This window comes from Lactuca virosa, chromosome 5 (genome assembly GCF_052849685.1).
Source record: "Lactuca virosa cultivar CGN04683 chromosome 5, Lactuca_virosa_CGN04683_v6, whole genome shotgun sequence".
NCBI lineage: Eukaryota > Viridiplantae > Streptophyta > Magnoliopsida > Asterales > Asteraceae > Lactuca > Lactuca virosa.
In genome coordinates, this window is record NC_136430.1 from 79,572,669 (window position 1) to 79,596,326 (window position 23,658).

Genomic DNA, 23,658 nt, shown 5'->3' on the forward strand with positions numbered 1-23,658 from the left:
TCATTGTGATGATATTCAATTTAAGTCACGCGAGCCCTTAGACGTTTCCGCCGTCTGGTTTCAGGGGTGTGACAGAAGTTCCCGACATAAATCCAATTTCTGAGTCAAGAATTGATGAAAACAAGAGGTTAAGTGAAGAACCAGAGGAAATCGTTGACCGTAACACTAAGAAGTTGCGACGCAAGATGGTCGAATTAGTGCTTGTCCGTTGGAAACATACGAATGGGCCAAATCTCACCTGTGAGACGGGGAGTGACATGATGAGTCGCTATCCGCATTTGTTTGTTGATGTGTGATTCCGGGGACGGAATTATCCTAAGGGGGAGAGAATTGTAACGCCCGTGTTTCTAGGCTAGGCATTAATGATGATGTAATAGTCTAGGTTAACCTTTGTAACTCGTTTTGAAATAATAAGAATGTATTATTTGAGTATTATGTGTTTATTGATTAATTGTGTGATTTAAATGAATTAAGGATAAAAATAAGAGATAAAGTAAAATATTAGATAAGCCCGATATCTATGAAGGAAGTTGTAGTGGTCATGGCAAGGTTTCCGAAAATATAAAGAATGCCGAAATCCGTGTTATAACGAAGAAGTTATGACCTGTCGAAGTTTCGCGACAGAACCGGTACGACACTGCGTGACGTAAATAGTAAATTTATGATAGAGCAATATTTAGCCTTAGTGATCTAAATGAAAGTCATAGAATACGTTAAACCGAGAGCGTGCATGAAAAGAACGTCTAAATCTGACTTCGTATGAGGAAGTTATGATTTTTCGAAGTTTCGACTTAGCGGTATGCAGCCCAAAGTTCGAATATGAGATTGAGTGATTTCTAGACAAAACAATCTAAACGAGAATCGAAGATATAGTCGATAGTAGTCAAACGGTAAAAAGTCAGACGAAAACGGACGTCAGATGAAGGAGTTATGAATTTCTAATGGAGTTTTCCTGTCCCGGCCTACTAAAAATAATATAATAAAAATAAAGTCAAAATTAGCCGACGGAGTCTAAACAAAAGTTGTATAGCATAATCTCACCTTCGCGTGGATATAAAAAATGTCAAAAACGGAGCTCGTATGCGAACGTTATGCATTTCTGAAGTTCGGGGCGCAAACCCCAAAGCTGTGTCAGGGTTCACGACGTGAAAATAGGGTTCACGACGTGAACTCAGAGCTGACGTCTTTTGGAGCCTGACAGACTGAACATTGCGACTACGTACCTGATGACGTCCAAGGCCACGACGTGAATAAGTGTTTCACGACGTGAAAATCAAAAAATCAGCCCTATAAATAGAATCGAAGGGCAGCCGGTTTTTGTTGCTAATTCCTTCACTCTCTCACTCCCGATATCCTCTCTAGCTGTTTTGAAGTACCCCCGAAGCCCCGGTATCATCCCGAGACCCGAAACAAGTCCCGAAGCTCCGAAGATCCCAAGAAGAAAAGAGTTTCCGAGCCGAAGCTCTGCCCGCGAGAAGCCCGGTGTGTGAAGATATCCCGGTTTCACTGAAGAATACTACTCGAAGAGCCGTAGTGCTGTCCGATAATCTTCTTATCAAGTGAGTGCATAGTCCCTTTCATATACACCATTTTAATACAAGTATTGATGAACGTATTAGATATATGATATGAGTAAGTGTGTTGTTGCTTTCTATAATACACATATATGAATTATACTCTATGAAATACGTGCTATGTGATTATATACTATTTGCTATGTGGTATGAGTATTGAATGAATATGTTATAAAGGTTTTAAGCTGTATATAAACAAGTATATTTTATCTACAAATATGTTGGGTAGAACATGGGTAGATAGTGATGTGTGATGAAATAAAAATGATGAGAGGCCTCGATGTTGTTGTTGATCTAGTCATCTAGCGGAGTATGGATGACGACCACGAACTCTTTCTAGACTGTCCAGTGGAGCGCTGGCAGGTTCATAACCTGTAGGTGTTGTGAATGATGTGTTTACCGGTGTACTCTATCCCCCTCATGGTTGCCTTTAGGACATCTATTGTCGAGGAAACCCCTTTGCAGTAATGTCCATCCCGATGAAAATCCTTAGACTAGGTCCCTTGTGATATTTGTTGTTTTTGTTGGGTTTTGAGCATTCTAACACTCCTATGGTGTACATGCAACCCTATAAACCTTGGATCTATGTTTTCTCTATTATACATGCAAATATTAACTATTCCAAGGTTTCATCCTAACTAGCATATTATGAAGCACCTATACTACAAAGTTCTAGTTAGATGACATACCTTTTGATGTAGCTTGATGTCTTCAAGCTTTAAGAGCTTAGCCCCAATAGTGTGGAAGCCTCAAATGGAATCACAACACACCTAGGACAAAGGTGGCTCTTGAGAGAGAATTCCATGCACCAAAACACCTCCATATTTCTCTAAGAAAAGAAGTGGTGATTTTGGCTATGGAGTAACCTATTAATATGTAGGATTCCAAGGGTCATGGGTATAACCCATAATCCATACCCATGGGTTTTATGATCCATGGTTCATGTGGCCCAACTCTTTATGTATCCATACATAAACTTGGTCCAACATGGATCATAAGCCCAACACATATAAATATAACTAATTATCATAATTAGTCCCCATAGATTTAATTAGTCTCTTTTGATCACTAAATTAATTCCAAATTAATTCTTGATCGATACTAATTAAAACATATGATTTTATATTAATATATTATAACTTATAATATATTAATAAACCATAAATAACCTTCTCTCAAAAGTCCATCCTAACAAATTGTCCTGATGATATGCAACCCAAATGGACCATGCTACTCTCGGGTCAAGTACATACCAATAATAGTTATGGGCTTAGACATCTAATCCAACAGTCTAAAACTATTATTGCAAGTACGACTTCATAACCCGACTAGCAATCGTAGCTCTTAAAGCCGCTGTCGAACTCTGAGCAAATCAATGACGCGTCCATTAGATAAGGGATCATATATTCCTCCATTCTAGATATCATATGGACTGAGACATGGATTATAATCATTCTCTCTGTCCATTTGTTGTTTCCCGATTTTCGATTTATGATGACTGACTGATTGAATAAATCAAATCAGTCCTGGCTTGGCCAAGCACTCACATGTGTCATCGCTAAATCATCGAGGGGCCCACATATATCGCTTTTATCCCGAAGGTAAACGGAATGGATAAACTTCGACTCATATGGCTTGTTCTACTACTTGTTGAATCATACACAAAGGCACGTTTTATAACATCGAGTTACCAAATGCGTTTTCGTGCAATCAATGTATAACCAACTCATAGTAACAACTCATATCTCTAGGTTTGAAGAATATAAGATATTATCGTCTCATGATCACTCGTGATAAAATCCATGAAGTGATTCAAATGAGCGCGGGTTGAATCCAATACTCAGAACTTATGAGCACTCATGAGTGTTGTAGCACCACTTTGTCCACCAACTTGGACCTCTACAAACCAACCCATAACAGTCTTGAGTCATATCTACTTCCAACATATGACCGACTGTGGATGGTTTGAATAATTTTATACTTGAATTAAAAACACTAGTTGTCCCCATACTGATTACTCATTATTCATTGTTTCGGTTTTATCAACTTTATACTTGAATTAAAAACACTAGTTGTCCCATGCTCCAAGCATGTACACTATGTTTTTCTTAAACAATAGCTTTGCCATACACCAAGTATGCACTCTATGTTTGTCTATGATCCTTACTTTGTTAAATAAACCAATTGAACATAATTTCAATGATTCTAATTTCACACTCCCAAATCCTTATCGAAAAATGTGAGAATTTCAAATTCCTATCATTTATCGAAATCTGTTTAGATTTTAAACTTATATGCACTGAAACTCCTGTAATGAATATGTACAAAGTCACAAAGACTTGTCAACAGTCATTATAAGGTATTCCAATGGAGATCAACTCCATGGAAACTAAGTCTCATATTCAAAGTACATTGCTTTGGACATGCTTCTTGCATTAAGTTTTCTAATCTTACACAGATAACTTCCACCTATGGAGACAACTCCATATTCTCATTTTGACTATCACTTCTTTATAAGAGATGCCTCTTTTCAGAATATGTCAATATGGTCCTTCCAAAATTAGCATTATACTTCCAACTGTCCCTGAGCAACCAATCTTTGGTAAACCTCAGATTGTCCTCGACAATTGCTTAATCATTTTAGTCATATCCAATTCTAGACCTTTTCCCTTCTTAATGCCTCTGGGCATTTGGAAAAATTTAGAAATGACAAATATTATAGCACATGCAATCGATCCTGTACCCAAAGCAAATGGTACACGATTCATGATGTCTCACATAAAGACATGATTCTAGACTAGTCTTTTGTTACAATATTTTTATTTGCCATGTTTTCAAAATTTGACTATGAAGAGGGATGCCGTAATCATAATCGAATTTTGAGAACGCAATATATAGAATTTCCTTAAGTTGAACCAATCCAACATGAAATTCATATATATATTCTTGACTAAAGATGATTAAGGTCTCAATCTAAGCCTTTAGAACTGAAATGAAGTATATCCTCTCCCTCAATTATAGCAAAACAACTTTTTCAATCCCTGCAGCCTCACGAATTGAAACTTTTGTTTTCTATAATTAACATTGCTAACTTGCAACACTAACAACAATTATCATGCTCCCACTAACATGATGATTATTAGCATAACACTTATGCTCCCACTAGCTTTGACATGTACTCAGAAATCAGCTGGACTTCTAGAAATCAATACTTTATTGACTTTCTTACCATAGTTCAGATTTCTGATACGAGATACTTTGATAAAACTTTATCAAAATCATACACCTTTCCTTAGATAGCATGCATGTGTGTCTAAACAATTTCAGAACTATGAAAAGGGATGCCGTAATCATAGTCTCAATTGTTTAGACCTTTTGCCATCTGCTTCAAATCTACTTGGTGGAAGTGTTTCCTCACCATCATTTTCATGAATCGGAGAGAAACCTTATGACCCTTAGATTTTATGGTGTACGTGTTCTTATCCATGTGAATCGTCAAAACCATAGTCACAAGACAAGGATAATGAAAAATCCAAACTCATATGGACTGAACTTATGCAATCTTAACTTCTTGCCACCTGGCAGTACAGGGCCTGCCATTGCTTCCAAGTTGTTATGCAACCAATTGAGAACTTTCAGAACTCCTATGCAAAGCCAACTTTAACTGGAATGGGCACAGAATATGTCAACACGATAGGTTATAAACCTCAAGTCGTGTGCTAGTGAAGAACCTTAGGTTTTATTCTTGATTAGTTCTTGAAATTCTTTTTAGGATCTTTAAGACTCCCACTATCCTCTTGACATATAAGACTATCTTGCCAAATATTCAAGAGATAGTGCGGATTCTTTATCAAGACAAACACTTCACACAATTGGCCTTAGTTGGTCTTTGTTTTATCCAAAACATCACAACTTACCAATTTCAAATGTACAAGAGTAGGACACTTTTACTCTTACATTTGACAAGTGTTTTAAACCTTTCTTTAAGATATGTCACTCAAGTTACAATCTTGGAGTATGACTCTAAGAATTTTTTTGGAACGAAGTATGACTCATCTTCTTGATCTAACCATTTCAACAATTCATGACTCCTCTTCTTAGTCATAAGAATGCACTAAGATGACCTTTAGAGGACTAATTGTGATATGATTTCTAAATCATTAAGATGATCACAAACATGATACTAAAGTACTCTCCCATCTTTTCAGATTTGAGAAACTTTTATCTTTCTGCCTAATTTGATTCTTCCCGTTCGTTCTGCCATACATTGAGACTTTTCCAATGTTTCAGAATATACTTAAACTTGTAAGTATAACCATATTTACTAAACTTTAGTAAATCAAATAGTCTTAACGAGCTTTGTGGTGGACATGACCAGTGCACAAGAATGTGTACTCGATCCCTTTAGTCCTTCACTTGACTCACACATCCATGTGAACAAGTAATTAGTCTTGATTTTCCAATGCTTGAAAGTTCTCATTCATCATACTATTCAACTTGCATGATTCCAAGTTTCGGTCCAATTGAAACTTGGGCGATGAAGAACTTTCCTGATTTGGTAAATTTAGACACTACCACAAATGAAAGAATCAAATCCATTTTCCAATATTGCTGTCAGTGGAATCATATAAGCAACAATTTTCCACAAATGCCATTGTAAGGATACTTCAAATAAATAAAATTAAACAATTTTCTTTTTATTTTAAAACTTTGCGGAAAAACTTATCCTTACAATCCACATGGAAAATTGTTGTTATCTATTCCTTAGCAATATATCATAACTTCTTAAGCAACTGCTCAAAATTCTGATGCGATCGAAATCCACCTTCATGATCAGAATCAGCATATACTTCCTTTAAGATTTCTCTCTATTCTTTGATTCTTAAAACATCAACATGTGACCCAGTCACATCATGTAATGAGGATCTCAGAATAGAACTTAACAGAGTTAGATAATGGGCTCTACCTGATGTAGAGTCAAACTTATTGACTTTAACATCCTTAGGTAAATTTGGCAGCTTTGCAATCAACGCCCCTTCCTTTGGCAAAATAAACATATGGACCCTTTGGTAATGGGACTATCTCAGACTTAGCCTTTCTCTTTACCATTTGGTCAACCGGGTTAACTATGGCCAATCCCTTTCCATTGGGAAGAGAATGCTTTTTCTGGATTTCTAGTGTCACCATTGTCACTGTCCATAAAGTTTTTGGGAAGTTGATCTTCTAATCAAATTTGCTTTACTATCGTTCCAAATCATTGCTGATTCAGCAGCACCAAACAAATAGATATGATCATTAAGGTTCATGTCATAGTCTGTTTCATAGTAGTCCCAAAGGAACTCACTATGTGACTTAGAAAGTGATTGAACATCCAACTTTCTCAAGACTTTGACACCCAACTCTCCCGGCTTGTCAATATGTGACTTCATCTCTAAGATGTGATCACACATAGACCTTGCTTGCCATTAGGGCTTGAGTGACCTTGAACTTGTGGGTTAGGGAGAATAATTGGAGGAGGTGGAGGAAGAGAAGTATGACTTCCATGAGCCAAACTCGGGAAGTCATATTCATTAGGAAAGCTTGGTTTGGGAAGATCATTGTTGTCTAAACCAGACATCAACAATGGGAGAAATTCACGTAAAGTTGATTTAAGTCCTTAATATAACACCCAATATGATATATTAAGGCTAGGACCCAACAAACTATTTTATAACTTGGAAGAGGGATGCCGTAATCCAAGCTATAAAATATTTGAAGGTAGGTGAATGACGATTCACCAATTCCACCAAGATAAACGAAATGTATTATTAGGTTTTAATTGGTTTTGAAACTCCTAGATTCTTTTGAGATTCATTGAACTTTTCAATGACATGTTTCAATCTCGAGTGTGCCCTTCAGGTTTTGTGACTGGGATGCCGAGGATCACAAAACAAGGTGTGAAGTAATCATGCAAATATACTTGGTACCCTTAATATTTACCCCTCAATCGATGTGCCCGTTAACCACACACGCTCCAACGATACTATGATAAACATTAAGTTACCCTTTGCCTACCTTGTTAAGTCCAGGTTAGTGTGCCGGTTAACCACACACGCTCCACTAACAGCTTAAACAAAGTGCAAAGTGTAATTTCATGGATTAGCACCTTATTCACATTTTCCTAAGTAACTAAGATTGGGAATTAATAAAAGGTTTAGTTACTTAGTATTTATCATTAATACTTTTAATGAAGGGAGAATTATAGTCCTTGTCCTACCTGTTCGGCTAACGACCCTCCACCAGTCAAGGAAGCGGTGGGTGAGAGTGGACACCCATTAAGCTGCCATTTTATAGGCAACAACCTTATACCCCCCATATAGACCAGCTTCGTGAATGAGGCCTACTAATGGTAAGACGACTTGCTCTTATACATATAATATATTAAACTTTTAATATTATAATAGTATAAGGGTGTATTTTAGACATTTAAAATACTTGATGGTTTAATCTATTAATTACACTAGACTTTTAATTTAATTAAACTCAAACCATATATTTATGGATTTAATAATACTCTTTTAATTAAACGCTTTAATTAACTATTAATAAAGTCCATAAAAGTTAATTTGAACTATTCAACAAAACATCATAATTCCAATTATTAAACTCAAAATTAAAACCATTTAATTAATTGTTTAAGTTATGAACCCAAGAGTTTTAGAATTCAATTCTTTTTTTCATAAAAAACTTTTCTCAAATTCCAAAACTTGAGGGCAAGTTTTGTAATTCTTGAAAACCTTTGGATTCCATAACTTATGGAATTAATGGTGTTTTATGATGAAACCTTCCATGTTCCATAACTTAAGAACAAGTTATGGAATTCTTTAAAACATTAACACCAAATTTTGTAACTCCATAAAAACTTTGAATCAAATTTAAAAAAAAAAAACTTTCATATCCATAACTTATGGAAGTTTCAAAAACCCTTAAGATCACAACTTTAAAAAAAACTTTTGAGCTCCAAAATTTTATGACAAAATATGTAACTCCTTAAAACATTTAGATCAAACTTTTAAAACTAATAAGATAATCATATCATTTTATCTTTTACTAAATTTGACCTAATTCAACTCATATAACAAATGATTCAAATTTTACAAATAATTCGTTTTTCACAAAACAAGTAATTATCTTAAAATTTGACAAACGTCATGTTTTTTTTTCCTTTTTTTTTCAACTTGAAAATAAAACATTTGCATCAATATAACAGAAAACAACCCATGGCTTTGATACCACTGTTGGGTTTTGAGCATTCTAACACTCCTATGGTGTACATGCAACCCTATAAACCTTGGATCTATGTTTTCTCTATTATACATGCAAATATTAACTATTCCAAGGTTTCATCCTAACTAGCATATTATGAAGCACCTACACTACAAAGTTCTAGTTAGATGACATACCTTTTGATGTAGCTTGATGTCTTCAAGCTTTAAGAGCTTAACCCCAATAGTGTGGAAGCCTCAAATGGAATCACAACACACCTAGGACAAAGGTGGCTCTTGAGAGAGAATTCCATGCACCAAAACCCCTCCATATTTCTCTAAGAAAAGAAGTGGTGATTTTGGCTATGGAGTAACCTATTTATATGTAGGATTCCAAGGGTCATGGGTATAACCCATAATCCATACCCATGGGTTTTATGATCCATGGTTCATGTGGCCCAACTCTTTATGTATCCATACATAAACTTGGTCCAACATGGATCATAAGCCCAACACATATAAATATAACTAGTTATCATAATTAGTCCCCATAGATTTAATTAGTCTCTTTTGATCACTAAATTAATTCCAAATTAATTCTTGATCGATACTAATTAAAACATATGATTTTATATTAATATATTATAACTTATAATATATTAATAAACCATAAATAACCTTCTCTCAAAAGTCCATCCTAACAAATTGTCCTGATGATATACAACCCAAATGGACCATGCTACTCTCGGGTCAAGTACATACCAATAATAGTTATGGGCTTAGACATCTAATCCAACAGTCTCACATTGACAATATCCAAAATCATCCAGAATCAATAATTAAAGCAATCACCCATAATCCAAGGTCTAATCATATTCCATCATGCTAAGGGGTAAAATACCATTTTACCCTTCCCATACTTGACCCAACGATTCATGTCCCAACACCCAAAAGTCCCAAGGCCCAAAAGCCATTATGGTGAGTACGCTCCGCGTACTACCCCAGTACGTCCGACGTACTGCATGCTAAAGCTCCATTTCTCATTATAAGCTCTTAATGCCATAAGACAAAATGTCTAACTTCCAGATGCGATTCCAAGGGACATCTTAAGTCATAAAGTTCCTAACTTTATGACTTTGCATGGCTTAATGATGTCCAAATCAAAGCCCAAAAGTCATAACTTCACCAAAAAGGCCACTAACTCATGCATGGAAGAATTATACTCATCAAGATCTGATTTTTATGCTACATGAACCTCAGATCTGACAAAAAAATGACACCCTTAAGCTCTGGAGTAGCTTTTACTCACAAGAACCAAAACCATGGGACCAAAACATGGAAATTATAACCTAACACTAGATCTACAAAAAGAACCATCAAGTTTGAAGCTTTATACCTCTAAAAAAAGATCAAGGTGAACAAGGTATGGATCTACAAGCTCCAAGACAACCAACACTTCTCCAATGAGCTCCTTCTTCCCTAAGATGCACCAATAACACTCCAAAACACTCAAAAGCTCAAGGATCTCACAAATGGGGCTAGGGTTTCGAATTTAGGGTTAGAGAGGATGGAGGCTAAACGTAAGAAGGGTTTGCAATAAGTTAAGGTCTTTAAATAGGGTCCAAGACCTAAATATTAGGGTTTGCTTCTGACTTGCGTACGCCCAGCATACTCCTAGTACACCCAGCGTACCAGGGTGAACCTCCACGATCATTTAAGCCTAGTACGCCCAACGTACTAGCCTAAACCCAAAACCTTCCTAACTTCTAATGATCATAACTCTCGCGCCCCTAATCCGATTTTGGCGTTCTTTATATGCTCGGAAAGGTAATGAAAAAACCTATCATCCCATCTATTCTCTTTTGTCTCAAAACCTTCCGAACTAGAATCCTTAATTCAATAAAAAGGCCTGAAGCATCAATTTTACCATTCTACCTCTGGACTCCCAAAATGCAAACCGAAAGCTTGGATCACACAAATTTTATAATACACACCCAATTGGGTCCAAAACCCAAACCCTTTGAAATCTAGGGCCCTAACTTGATCCATTAATGCCCATAATTCCCGAAATAGGAAGATTCTCGAAATCGGATGTTATACAAATGGGTTTCCTGGGAGTACGCCATGCGTACTCCCCATTACGCCCAACGTACTGCTTGAGCTTGGAAGGGTTACGTGGCAGCTGCCTACTATGCTCAGCGTACTCAGGGGTTACGCCTAGCGTAACCACCTGAAGTCCAAAATCTTAACTAAAGGTCTTAATGCATAAAGACTTAACGTCTAAGCTTCAAATCTAACCCAAATGAACGTCTAAAATCATAAAGTTGCAACCTTTATGCCTTTGAATGGCTATAAGGGGTCCAAAACCCAACCCTAAATCTTATTCATGAGCCAAAAGCTCAATAGATTTAGAATGCATGAATGGGAAAGACCAAGATCACATTTTTATGAATCATAAGGCTCTAAAATGAAAAGAAACACTCCTCATTAGGTCTGGAGTTGCTTAAACTCCCAAGATCCAAGACTAGGGGACCAAAATGAACAAACTTTACTAAATAGCAAGATCTAAAGAAACATGCATCAAGTCCAGAGCTTTATACCTTCTGGAGGTTGCTTACAAGGTGGAAATTCCAGATCTACAATTGTTGGAAGCTTCCAAGATGATTCCACTCCCTTCTTCTTCCTTTAAGAGCACAAAAACACACTCTCAAACTCAAAACGGCTCACATAAAGGATTAGGGTTTGCAAGAGACGATTTGGGAGATGGAGACTGAAGAAGGAAAGGGTTTTGAGGAGAAAAGGATGCTTAAATATTACTCAAACCCTAAAAATTAGGGTTTGCTCACCTTCCATGTACAACCAACGTACGCATGAGTACGTACAACGTATGCACATGGACACACAATTCCTTTTAAATGAGCTACGCCATGCGTATGCCCCGAGTACGCATGACGTAAGGACCAAAATTGCAACAATATTACACATTGGGTCAAAAATGGAAATTACCTAGTTATCTAGGTGTTACACATTTTGTGTAAAACCCTAGATATCCGTGTTTGTACCCTATTTAAGGCATTAACTCCTAGGGTTCCTCATGTAACGCCAACAGATTCGGGTTAGACAATTTAAAGATAATAAACGTTAAAAATGACTTTTTGATAGAAGATTATTTAGAATAAATAATCTTAACCAAAGTATAATATATATCACAAGGATTCTGTACATATAAAGAACGTTGAAATCTGACTTATAACGAAGAAGTTATGACCCGTCGAAGTTTTGCGACAAAACCGGCACGGCGTCGCGTATTGTAAAAAGTAAATTTTTGATAAACTACTTTTTAGCCTTAGCAATCTAAACCAAAGTTGTAGTATACGTTAAACCGAGAACGTACATAAAAAGAACGTCCAAATCTGACTTCGTTTGAGGAAGTTATGATTTTTTTCTAAGATTTTGCATAGCAGTACACAACCCGAAAATCGGATTTTAGATCGATCGATTTGTTGAAACATCCCAAAAATATAGACCAAAAATTTTGTTTTAATTCAGTAATAAAAACCATCAATATCATCAATCACATAGAAATCATAGTCATGGATCTCAAAAACATCATCAAATCTGTTAATGTATCAAAATCATATATCATAAATCAGAGTGAATCCTCCCAGGCTAAAAATAGTGGTGTGTGCCATGCAGTCATCCCGAGATCTTTCCCTTACTAGCGGAAGTACCTGAAACCAAAACTGAAAACTGTAAGCACGAAGCTTAGCGAGTCTCCCTAACTACCACATACCATACACATAACACATAAACATATCTTGGGCCCCGCCCCTGCTACATCGAGTCAAGCTCGGCAACGACTTTCCCGACATCGGGCCCTCACCTGACATCGAACCCTATTCGGCATCGGGCCCCGCCCGGTATCGAGCCTCACCCGACATCGAGCAAATCTTGGAATACATAAGAGCATAATCCGTAATACACATAAACCAAAGCACATAACATTAACACTTAAACATTCCTCGGACCCCGCCCGACATCGGACCGTAGTCCGGTAACATACTAACATTCCTCGGGACCGCCCCGACATCGAACCAAAGTCTGGAAACATACAATACAAACACATGCAAGAATCACAAAGACATCAAGCATACAAGCATTATCCGGGACCGCCCCAACTTCGGATCGAAATCCGGAAAGCATGTAAATCTACATCGGGCCCCGCCCGACATCAGATCATAGTCCGGAACTACTACTAGCTAAACGGGCCGGCCTTGGTGCCTTAGACCCGTTCCTGCTGGAGGAAACTCACCTCGAATGCTAGCTGTGAAATCTCGTGTGAGGAATCTCTGACGGCTGCTCCAACGACTCCCCGGCTATCAATTTCACAATAACACTTAATCAAAATATGATAATCCTTCTTAGGGTAAAATGACAATTTTACCCCTGGTCAAAGTCAACATCCTGGTCAAAGTCAAAGTCAAGGTCAACTCCCAGTCAACCCAACTCGTTGAGTTATCTCCCAACTCGGCGAGTTCCTGTACTACTCAGACTCGTGGTCAACCGAGTCAACTCGTCGAGTCCCTTCACAGACTCGTCAAATTCCGCCTGGCATATAATCGGGACAACCCGGTTTCAATTTGTTGAGTCCCTTATTGGACTCGCCGAGTTCCCTTGTCTGTTTGGGCTATCTTAATGGATTAAGCCCTTACACTTCAGATCCAAGCTTCATACTTCACAATAACCCTGAAAATGTACTTTTAAGGGTAAAGTTTCTGACTTTACCCCTTAATACCACTTCTTAAAGGGTTTAGCTCAAACCCTAATTCTTTGGGGCCTAGAACTTGTTCCTTAAGCCTTCCTTACACCAAACTCAAGCTTACAGCCTCAGATCTAAACCCCCAACACTAATTGGACACGTAAAGTTCCCACCTTTCCCACATGCATGGCCTTTTGGGGCTAAAAAGGCCAATATGACTCTCTAAAGCTTGCATGGGGGCTCCAATGGCATAAAGTTTGCACCTTTATGTCATAACAGCCCATCTAAGTAATAGATCTGGAAGAATACCCTCTTGGGTCGACCATTTCCCAAAAGCTACCAATCTTGGACCAAAAACCCACATAAAGAGGACATAAATAGATCTAATGAACTAATGGCCAAGATAGAAACTTGATTACCAGAAAATGTAGCAAATGGAGTGTAGCTTTTGGATCTACTCTTTCCTCTTGAGCCCTTTATCTTTTTCTTCTTCCACAAGCTTCAATAGCACACAAGATCACTCAAAATGGCTCACACACTCAAAGAAAGCTCTAGGGTTTCGTGGATTAGGGTTTGGGACAAGGAGGCTGTAAATAAGGCCAATGGGTGGGGGTTAAGGAGTTTAAATAGGGTGCAAAACCCCGAAATTAGGGTTTCATTCTGGCCGATCTACTCGCCAAGTCGAGGGCTCTTGACTCGTCGAGTAGATGGCTCAAACCCCGCGCATAATCTGCCTTCTACTCGACGAGTTAGGGCCACCAACTCGTCGAGTTCCTCTCTTAAAATGAATAAATAAATGAGTTAAATGCATACCAGGAACCAGGCGTTACAATTCTCCCCCACTTGTCTTAGACTTCGTCCTCGAAGTCTCCTGCATCTGAAAATAACTTCGGGTAGTGCTCCCTCATCTCCTCCTCGGGCTCCCATGTCCACTCTGAACCCTTGCGGTGCTGCCACTGCACCTTCACTAACTGAACAACCTTGTTCCTCAAGGTTCTCGTCTTGCGATCCAGAATCGCCACCAGTCTCTCGATGTAGTTCAGGATGTCGTCAACCTGAATATCCTCCAAGGGCACAATTGCTGAATCATTCACTAAGCACTTCTGCAACTGGGAAACATGGAAAGCGTTGTGGATCTGACTGAGCTCTGCTGGTAGGTCCAACCGATATGCCACCCTGCCCACCCGGGCTATAACCCTGAAAGGACCAATGTACCTGGGGCCCAGCTTGCCCCATTTTCGGAACCGAATGACACCTTTCCAAGGTGACACCTTCAGAAGGACCATATCGCCCACCTGAGACTCTAAGTCTGAACGCTGCTTGTCGGCGTAGCTTTTCTGCCGACTCTGAGCAGTTTGGAGCCTGCTGGATCCGCTCTGTAGTCTTGAGTACTACCTCAGTACTCCCCATGACTCTCTGACCGACCTCACCCCAACATATTGGGGTCCTACACTTCCTCCCGTAGAGCATCTCGAAGGGAGGTCGGTGTATGCTGGCGTGGTAACTGTTGTTATACAAAAATTCCGCTAACGGAAGATACGTATCCCAACCGCCACCGAAATCCAAAACACATGCGCGTAGCATGTCCTCGGGAGTCTGTATCGTCCTCTCGCTCTGTCCGTCTGTCTGAGGGTGGAAAGCGGTGCTAAAGTGGAGATGAGTACCCATCTCCTCGTGAAACCGCTTCCAAAATCTGGAAGTGAAGCGGACATCTCGGTCTGACACCACCGAGACAGGCACTCCATGTCGTGCAACTATCTCGCGCACGTATATCTCGGCCGATATGATCTCCTGGATCGGGATAAAATGAGCGCTCTTGGTCAACTGATCCATGATGACCCATATCGAATCTACTCCACGTGCGGTCCTGGGAAGCTTGGTAATGAAATCCATGGTGATATCCTCCCATTTCCACACAGGAATGTCTAGTGGCTGCATCTTGTCGTGTGGTCTCTGGTGCTCAGCCTTGACCTTCCTGCAGGTCAAGCACCTCTCCACATACCATGCTACGTCCCGCTTCATGTAGGGCGACCAGTAATCAGGGCGAAGATCCTGATACATCTTCGTCGCCCCCGGATGGATGGAGAATCTCGACTTATGGGACTCATCCATCAGAACCTGCCATACTCCGCCCCAGTACGGAACCCAGACTCTCCCATGCAGGCTCAACAATCCTCGGCCGTCATAATCAAATGAGGCCACCCGGCCTACAATCCGCTCGCACTTCTGGCGCTCTTCCTTTAGGCCCTCAACCTGCGCCTCTCTAATCTACTCCAACAATGGAGTAATCACTGTCATCCTCAAACATATGTATCTAATCGGAGCCGTCGCCGCCTTGCGGTTCAGGGCATCGGCCACCACATTGGCCTTGCCCGGGTGGTAAAGGATCTCACAGTCATAATCCTTCACCACATCCAACCACCGACGCTGCCTCATGTTCAGATTCGGCTGATCCATGAGGTAACTCAAACTCTTGTGGTCAGTGTAAATGGTACAACGGACCCATAGAGGTAATGCCACCAAATCTTGAGGGCGAAAACCACAACCCCCAGCTCTAAATCATGCGTCGGATAGTTAGCCTCGTGAGGCTTCAGATGCCTCGACGCGTAAGCTATCACATGACCCCTATGCATCAAAACTGCACCCATGCCTGTAATCGACGCGTCACAGTAAGCTACGAAGTCATCAACTCCCTCGGGCAGAGTCAAAATCGGTGCCTCGCATAACCGCTGTCTAAGAGTCTCGAAGGCTGCCTGCTGCTCAGGCCCCCAGCGGAATGTCACCGACTTCTTGGCCAGTCGGGTCAAAGGAACAACGATCTTGGAGAAGTCCTGGATGAATCTCCGGTAATAACCCGCTAGACCAAGAAAACTCCGAATCTCAGTTGGAGACCTCAAAACCTCCCACTACATCACGACCTCTATCTTGGCCGGATCGACCAGAATACCTTTCTGGTTGACGAGATGCCCAAGAAACTGCACCTCGCGCAACCATAACTCACACTTGGAGAACTTTGCAAAAAGTCTCTCCCTCCTCAGTGTGTCCAACACCTCCCTCAGGTGCTCCTCATGCTGCTCCTGAGTCTTGGAATAAACCAAGATATCATCAATGAAAATGATCACAGTGTAAGGGTCGAAGACCTGTTGTAATATGTCGAAGACTTAATGTTATTTTACAAGGCATTTTGTAACGAAGCTTAGATGTATAGTCCTTGTAATTTTTTGTGTGCTTTCATGTTTCCTATAAACAGGGACATTACTTAGAGATACAAGGAGGTCAGTGTATGAACTTGTAAACATTCTATCTGTAAGAATTGAAAGCATAATAGAGCTGAAACCATATTATATTTACATATCGTGTTTAAACTACATTTGTTTTACTCTGATTTGTTTCTTACTTGATTCATCACTTCATCAATTGGTATCAGAGCAGGAATCATAATCTGCAATCTGATTTTCACTCTGATTCAAAAGGTTTTTGAATCAAATTTCTGATTCAAAAAGTTTCCGCACCTTTTGAAGTGAAAAAGCATTCTAGATCTTCAGTTGTGATTCGATTCTACAACTGATTTGTTGAATCGAGTGTTCTATTTGTTATCTCAGTTCAATTCAACAATTTGCTTTCAAATTCTCTTTGATTTCTCAAAAATTCTCAAAAATTTTCATCCGTACATCAATGGCGAACTTCAATCTCAACTCGATGACTTCATTCTCTCATTTGCTAGGATCTTCAACTAAGATTCCTATGCTTATTCCTGAATATTATGATCAATGGGCTGATCGTATGCAAGATTACTTGAATGGACTCAATGAAGAGCTCTGGTCATGTATCTCTGGGAATATTAATCCTCCGACAAATGTTCAACCAATTGGATCATCGTCTGGAACTTCAAGTGTTGGTGATCAATCTGATCGATTGAAGAAACTTGAGAAAAGATGCATAAGAGAGTTACGCGGTGCATTACCTCCAGTTGTATATAACTATGTCAGGAGTTGTACAACTGCAAAAGATATCTGGAATAATCTCAAAGACAAGTTTCAGGGAAGTGAGAAGACAAAAATAAATTTAGTTAAGCAATGTTTGACTGAATCGAAGGAATTCAAGCAAAAAGATGGTGAAACGATTGAATGCTATTATGATAGGCTGAATGAGTTGATCTACAAATGCAATCGTTATGGAATCATGAGGACTGCTATGGAATTCAATCTCATCTTCGTTATGGGACTCCGTAAAGAATGAAAGAGTGTTAGTATGATGGTGAAAAATCAACAGAGTTTCGACACATCTTCTCTAAATGATTTGTACAATCAACTGAAAACTCGCGAAAGTGAAGTGAATGAAATAGCAGAAGAGTCGAAGCTTAGTATGGGAGGTCCATTATCACTTGTCTCTAAAGTGTCTGAAAAGGAAGCAGTCGAAAAAGGTGATTCTGATGATGAAGAGGGGTTTATCATGAATTCGGATGATGAGGCATTAGTTTTTTACTCAAACAACAGAGTCAAAAAGTTTTTCAAGAAACCGTTCATTCCAAAGGTGAAGCAAAGTGAGGGAAAAGGTAGTTTTTTGAACAAGGCTGCTGGAGAGGAGAAGAAGAAAATTGAGAAGAATGATGGGAAGGTTAATGAGGAAAAGAAATTGAAAGGAGATTCAGGTGTAGATTGCCATTATTGCAACGGAGCAAATCATCTAGCAAGTGATTGCATGCTTCGTAAGAAGGATGAAAGAAAGAACAAAGTGAAGGACGAAGCGTATTATGTGGAGAGATTGGAAGAGGTGCGTTCGAAGGCGAAAAATTTGTCATTGGTGGCTAGAGGTGAACAGGAGGAAGAGGGCACATATCAGATCTGGTCTTTCGAATCCGATGATGAAGAGATGCGTAATCCTACGCATGGTGCCATGTATGCGAAGCTGGAGGAAGATTCTGACGAAGAGGTGACTGGTCATTGCTTCATGACCAAAAGTGCTGATAAATCTCCAATGACTACCAATGTACGTACTATTCTTCAGTCTTTCAATATTCCTATAAGTGCATATGATTCTGAATTAATTGCTTTTGATGATACTGTTGCTTATTTCGATGCTTTGGTTATCTCTGCTAGCAATGAGGCTAAGAAATCAACTTCTCAGTTGATAGAAGTACATAAGAAGTTAGATGCCAAGAAAATAAAAATTGAGAGTTTAGAATTGCAAATTACAAACATTATGTGTGATAGGGATTCGTTGTCTAGTGATGTAAAACTATTATTAGCTCAACGAAACATATACTATAACTCTGCTAAAAGACTTTATGGCAAATTGACTGCATTGCATCATTCATGTGAAATTAGCGAGGAGCAACATAGGAAATTATTACCTTTTCTAGCATATGAGAGAGAGAAGGTTGATAATATTTCGTATGATTGTGAGAAAACTATTGCTGAGTTTGACAAAATTCCTGATGATAGATATGCTTATGGAATTGTCAAAATTGACGAATGTCTGGATTCAAATGAATTAGTTAACATTGTGAATGATACTTTGACTAAATCAGAACAAATCAAAATTTTGAAAAAGACTAAGAATTCAACATCTGATTGTCAATCTAATTTTGCTGATATTGAAAATAACTCTGACAATATTAGTGAAATTAGTGATATTGAGGAAGTTGATTGTTGTCAGTTGTCTGTCATTAATGTTGCATCAAAATCTAAAGGAAAAGAAAAGATCAAGGATTTGATGGTTAAGATTGACACTGACAAACCTTCAACTTCGAAAGTTTGTGATCCTGATTTTGTGGATATTCGAGATAGTCAAACTGATAGCAGTGATGATGAAAATGATGAAGACAATTCGCACAAAAAGGTCTCATCAAACAAAGGTTCGAAAGAAACTGAAATTCCACGAATAGTCGTTGATCAAGTGTACGGGGATACAGAAAAATTCGACAAAGTATTGTCAGAACAAGGAGCTCATTTTCTGGAAACAAACACTGTGGTGTATCCAAATTTCAAGTGCACTGATGATGTTATATTCCCGAATCAAGTGTTTGTTACTACTGGGAATGTTGAAAACATTAAACCAGAATTCAACAAAATGGTCGAAAATGATAACAAGAAAACAACAGACGAAGGATTCTTTTCAAATCAAAGCACTCTCGAAAATAATCTAACAAATACAAATAATTCATATGTTTTTCAAAGACAAAAACCTCAACGCAAATGGGTTGAAAAACAAAAAGCTGAGAAAGAAGTTACAAAACAAGTTGTTGAGGAAAATGAAATTGTTGTCAAATTAAATTCACAAGAATTTAAAGAACAAATAGAAAAGTTTTCAAAAGAAAATGAAATTTCAAAAAGACAAGCACGAAAGAAAATTTTCTGGCAAACTGTTGAGTCTCGAAAGAAACAAAACGGTTTGACATTGAAAACGTCTGAAAACATAAAGACTAAATCTGTTGAGAACAAGTCTTCAAATTTAGCATCTTATTCAGACCAAAAGAAAAATCCCGCTCAATCAAACAACACAAAATCTGAATTTTATCCAAAAACAAATTCTTCGAAAGTTCAAAATACAACGTTTTCCACAAATGTCAAAAATACATCACAGAGATTTCAAAATCAACCCTCACCAAAACGATTTTCTTCTACTCATCAACAAAGATTTTCTTCAAAACAACAATTTCACAATCGATTTTCTCAAAATACAAGTGTTGGAAATAATGATGGCAGTCGATATGCCATGGCATTTCGTCCTAAATCAAATGTTGATTTCGTTCCACAAAAACCGAATTTTTGCGAATCCATCTAAACAACAAACCTTAAAAGTTTTGTACACAAAAGGGTTGTCTCGTGACAAAAACATTGATCATTGGCTTGAAGGAAAAGGACGAATGTATCAATCAAGGAAATACTCTCAACAAAAAATTCAAGAAGCTTATGAGAAGCATGTGAATACTTCGTCAACTGAAAGCTCATCTTCAAAAGATTCGAATGTATCGGTAAAGACTTGGCAACCGATTTCGAAAGAGAAGCATGTTCAAACACAACCTAAGAAGACGAAGGCATATGTCAGTGACAATCCCAAACTATCAAAAACTTATGTTTCAGTTCCTTTACCTGGTGATGTGGACTTAATTGATAGTTTCAAAACTAAAGTTTGTGATTGGGTTAAAAGTTCTACATTTCATTATGTTTTTAAAGCTAATTTCCAAGGACCCAAACAGCCTTGGGTACCTAAATTCTTTCATTAATCGCAGGTGCTATGTGACGAGCAATATGATGAGAAATGGTATATTGATAGTGGTTGCTCACGTCACATGACTGGACGAAAGGAAAATTCGAGAGATTTTCGAAGCTTGGAAAATGCAGGTGTTGTAAAGTTTGGAAACAATCATAAATGTCAAGTGAAAGGATATGGGAAAGTAACGAATGCACAATTTACTGTAAATCAAGTTTCTTATGTCGAAGGTCTTCAACATAATTTGATAAGTGTTTCACAAATCGTTGTGGGCACTGGCAATCAAGTTGTGTTTAACGAAGAAGGGAGTATCATCTCAAAGGTTAAAACGAACGAAGTGTTACTGAAGTCAAAACGCTATGGCGATATGTTTACTCTTGATCTAAAACCGAGTGTTGGGAAACCTTCAGTTTGTTTACTTTCGAAAGCTACATCTGATATTAGCTGGTTATGGCATCGTCGTTTATCACATTTAAATTTTCGAAATTTAAATTAGTTGGTACTAGATGATCTTGTTCGAGGCTTACTGGTTTTAAAATTTGACAATGATACCTTATGTGCAGCTTGCGAACAAGGGAAACAACATAGGAAAGGACATCCAATTGTGATAGATTCGAAAATTGTGGAACCGTTGGAAATTCTTCATGTTGACCTTTGTGGACCATCAACTGTTGAAACTCTCTACAAGAAACGGTACATTTTGGTTATTGTTGATGATTTTTCTCGATTCACTTGGGTGTATTTTCTCAGGTTAAAATCTGAAGTCGCTCAAACAATGATTGATTTTATCAAGAAAATTGATATGAGTTTGAAAAAGAATGTTCGAAAAATCAAAAGTGATAATGGCTCTGAGTTCAAAAACAATATGCTGTATTCGTACTTAATTGAGAAAGGAATTTCGCATAATTTTTCATCACCATATACACCACAACAAAATGGTGTAGTTGAACGAAGAAATAGGTCACTTTGCGAAGCAGCCAGAACAATGTTGACATATGCAAATCTTCCTCAATATCTATGGGCCGAAGCAGTGTCAACAACATTTTTACTCAGAATCGTTCTTTTATTAATCGACATTTCAAAATCACTCCGTATGAAATTATCAATAACCGCAAACCAAATGTTAAATTCTTTCATGTGTTTGGTTGTAGGTGCTTTATCATGAATCTCAAGGATAATCTTTTGAAATTTCAAGCTAAGGTGACGAAGGCATATTTTTGGGATATTCGCACAATTCGGTTGCATACAGAGTGTTAAATAAGCGCACACGAAAAGTCGAAGAGACATTTAATCTTACTTTTGATGATTATTATGTCAAACAAATTGAAAAACATTTTGAACAAAAGCCGATTATTAATGAATCAACTGATGAATCTGCAATTGTGAGTTCATCTGATTTTGATTATGATTTAATTTTTGGTGTTCCTGACAGGGCAGTGGATGCTGAAGTTCATGCGAATGATAATCATCAATCTGAATCTACGAAGCATACTGTTGACTTGGAAATCCCTCAAACAATTGTAGACAGTGATTCAACATCGAATTCTCCAAATTTTGGCGAAAGTATGCACAATAATCCAGTGGAGGGGGAGCACTTGGATTCGAATACTATGCTTGAGGTGGAGCATTCTTTCGAGGGGGAGAATGGGAGAAAGAATGCATATGTTGAGGGGGAGCATCCTGTTGAGGGGGAGCATCAGAATGATCTTTTTGTTGAAATTGAACAAAATAACAATGATATGATAAGTCTTGATCAGAATGATGAATTTCAAGAAATTAATGATAATCTTTCTGTTGCAGGTTCAGAAAATGAAGAATTATACGAAGATGCACATTTGGATTTTGATCCAGCATATCCACCATTAGAGAAATGGACAAGAAATCATCCGAAAGAACAAGTGATTGGGAATCCACAAGAAGGAGTCTTAACAAGAGCTCAAATTCGTGCAAAGAATGAGGTACTGAATACTCATCAAGAATATTGTATGTTCAATGTTTTCATTTCAAAAATCGAACCAAAGACATATAAGGTTGCAATGGAACACTCTGATTGGGTTGTTGCAATGCAATCTGAATTGGCTGAGTTTGATAGAAACAAGGTTTGGAGATTAATTCCTAAACCTGAAAATGTTTCGATTGTCGGATTAAAATGAATTTTCCAAAACAAAACCGACAAGGATGGAAATATTGTACGAAATAAAGCATGATTAGTCGTAAAAGGATATTCGCAACAAGAAGGTATCGGCTATGAAGAAACCTTTGCCCCTGTCGCAAGACTCGAGGCTGTTCGAATATTTTTGGCTTATGCAGCTCACAAAGATTTCGATGTTTATCAAATGGATGTGAAATGTGCTTTTCTCAATGGTGAACTCGAAGAAACAGTTTACATTGAACAACCTCTAGGATTCATAAATGAAGAGTATCCTAATCATGTTTATATTTTAGATAAGGCAGTTTATGGATTAAAACAAGCACCAAGAGCCTGGTACGCAACTCTTACCTCTTTCTTAAAACAATTGAAATTTAAACAAGGATCAGTTGATCCCACATTATTTCGAAAGAAAGTTGGGAATCATCTAATGCTTGTACAAATTTATGTCGATGATATTATTTTTGGCTCTACTGACCCTGCTTTGTCTAATGAATTCGAAAATATGATGAAAAGCAAATTTGAGATGAGTATGATGGGAAAAATCAATAATTTTCTTGGTTTAAATATTCGTCAAAACAGAGAAAGAATATTTATCAATCAAGAAAAATATACGAAGAATCTGCTTGAAAAGTTTGGATTGACGAATAAGACGAAATTGCGAGTACCAATGGCAATGGGAACAAGGCTTACACCTTCGTTAGATAAACCTGCTGT

General features: G+C 38.1%; 1 protein-coding gene across 2 annotated transcripts in view; it reads left to right on the forward strand.

The window, feature by feature from the left end:
• LOC145110900 (putative mitochondrial protein AtMg00820) overlaps positions 1–22,945 on the forward strand; it is a 44,126-nt gene extending 21,181 nt beyond the window's left edge. The window contains exon 4 of one of the 2 annotated variants that reach the window (XR_013710113.1): positions 65–346. Coding sequence is in view for 1 of the 2 variants with exons in the window: in XM_079047214.1 (XP_078903340.1) it covers positions 22,593–22,945 (353 nt within the window). In the remaining variant the exon portion in view is untranslated. Of the gene's footprint in view, positions 1–64; positions 347–22,592 lie in introns of those variants that run through there. The other variant, XM_079047214.1, reaches the window with a different exon arrangement.
• The last annotated feature ends 713 nt before the right edge of the window (positions 22,946–23,658 follow it).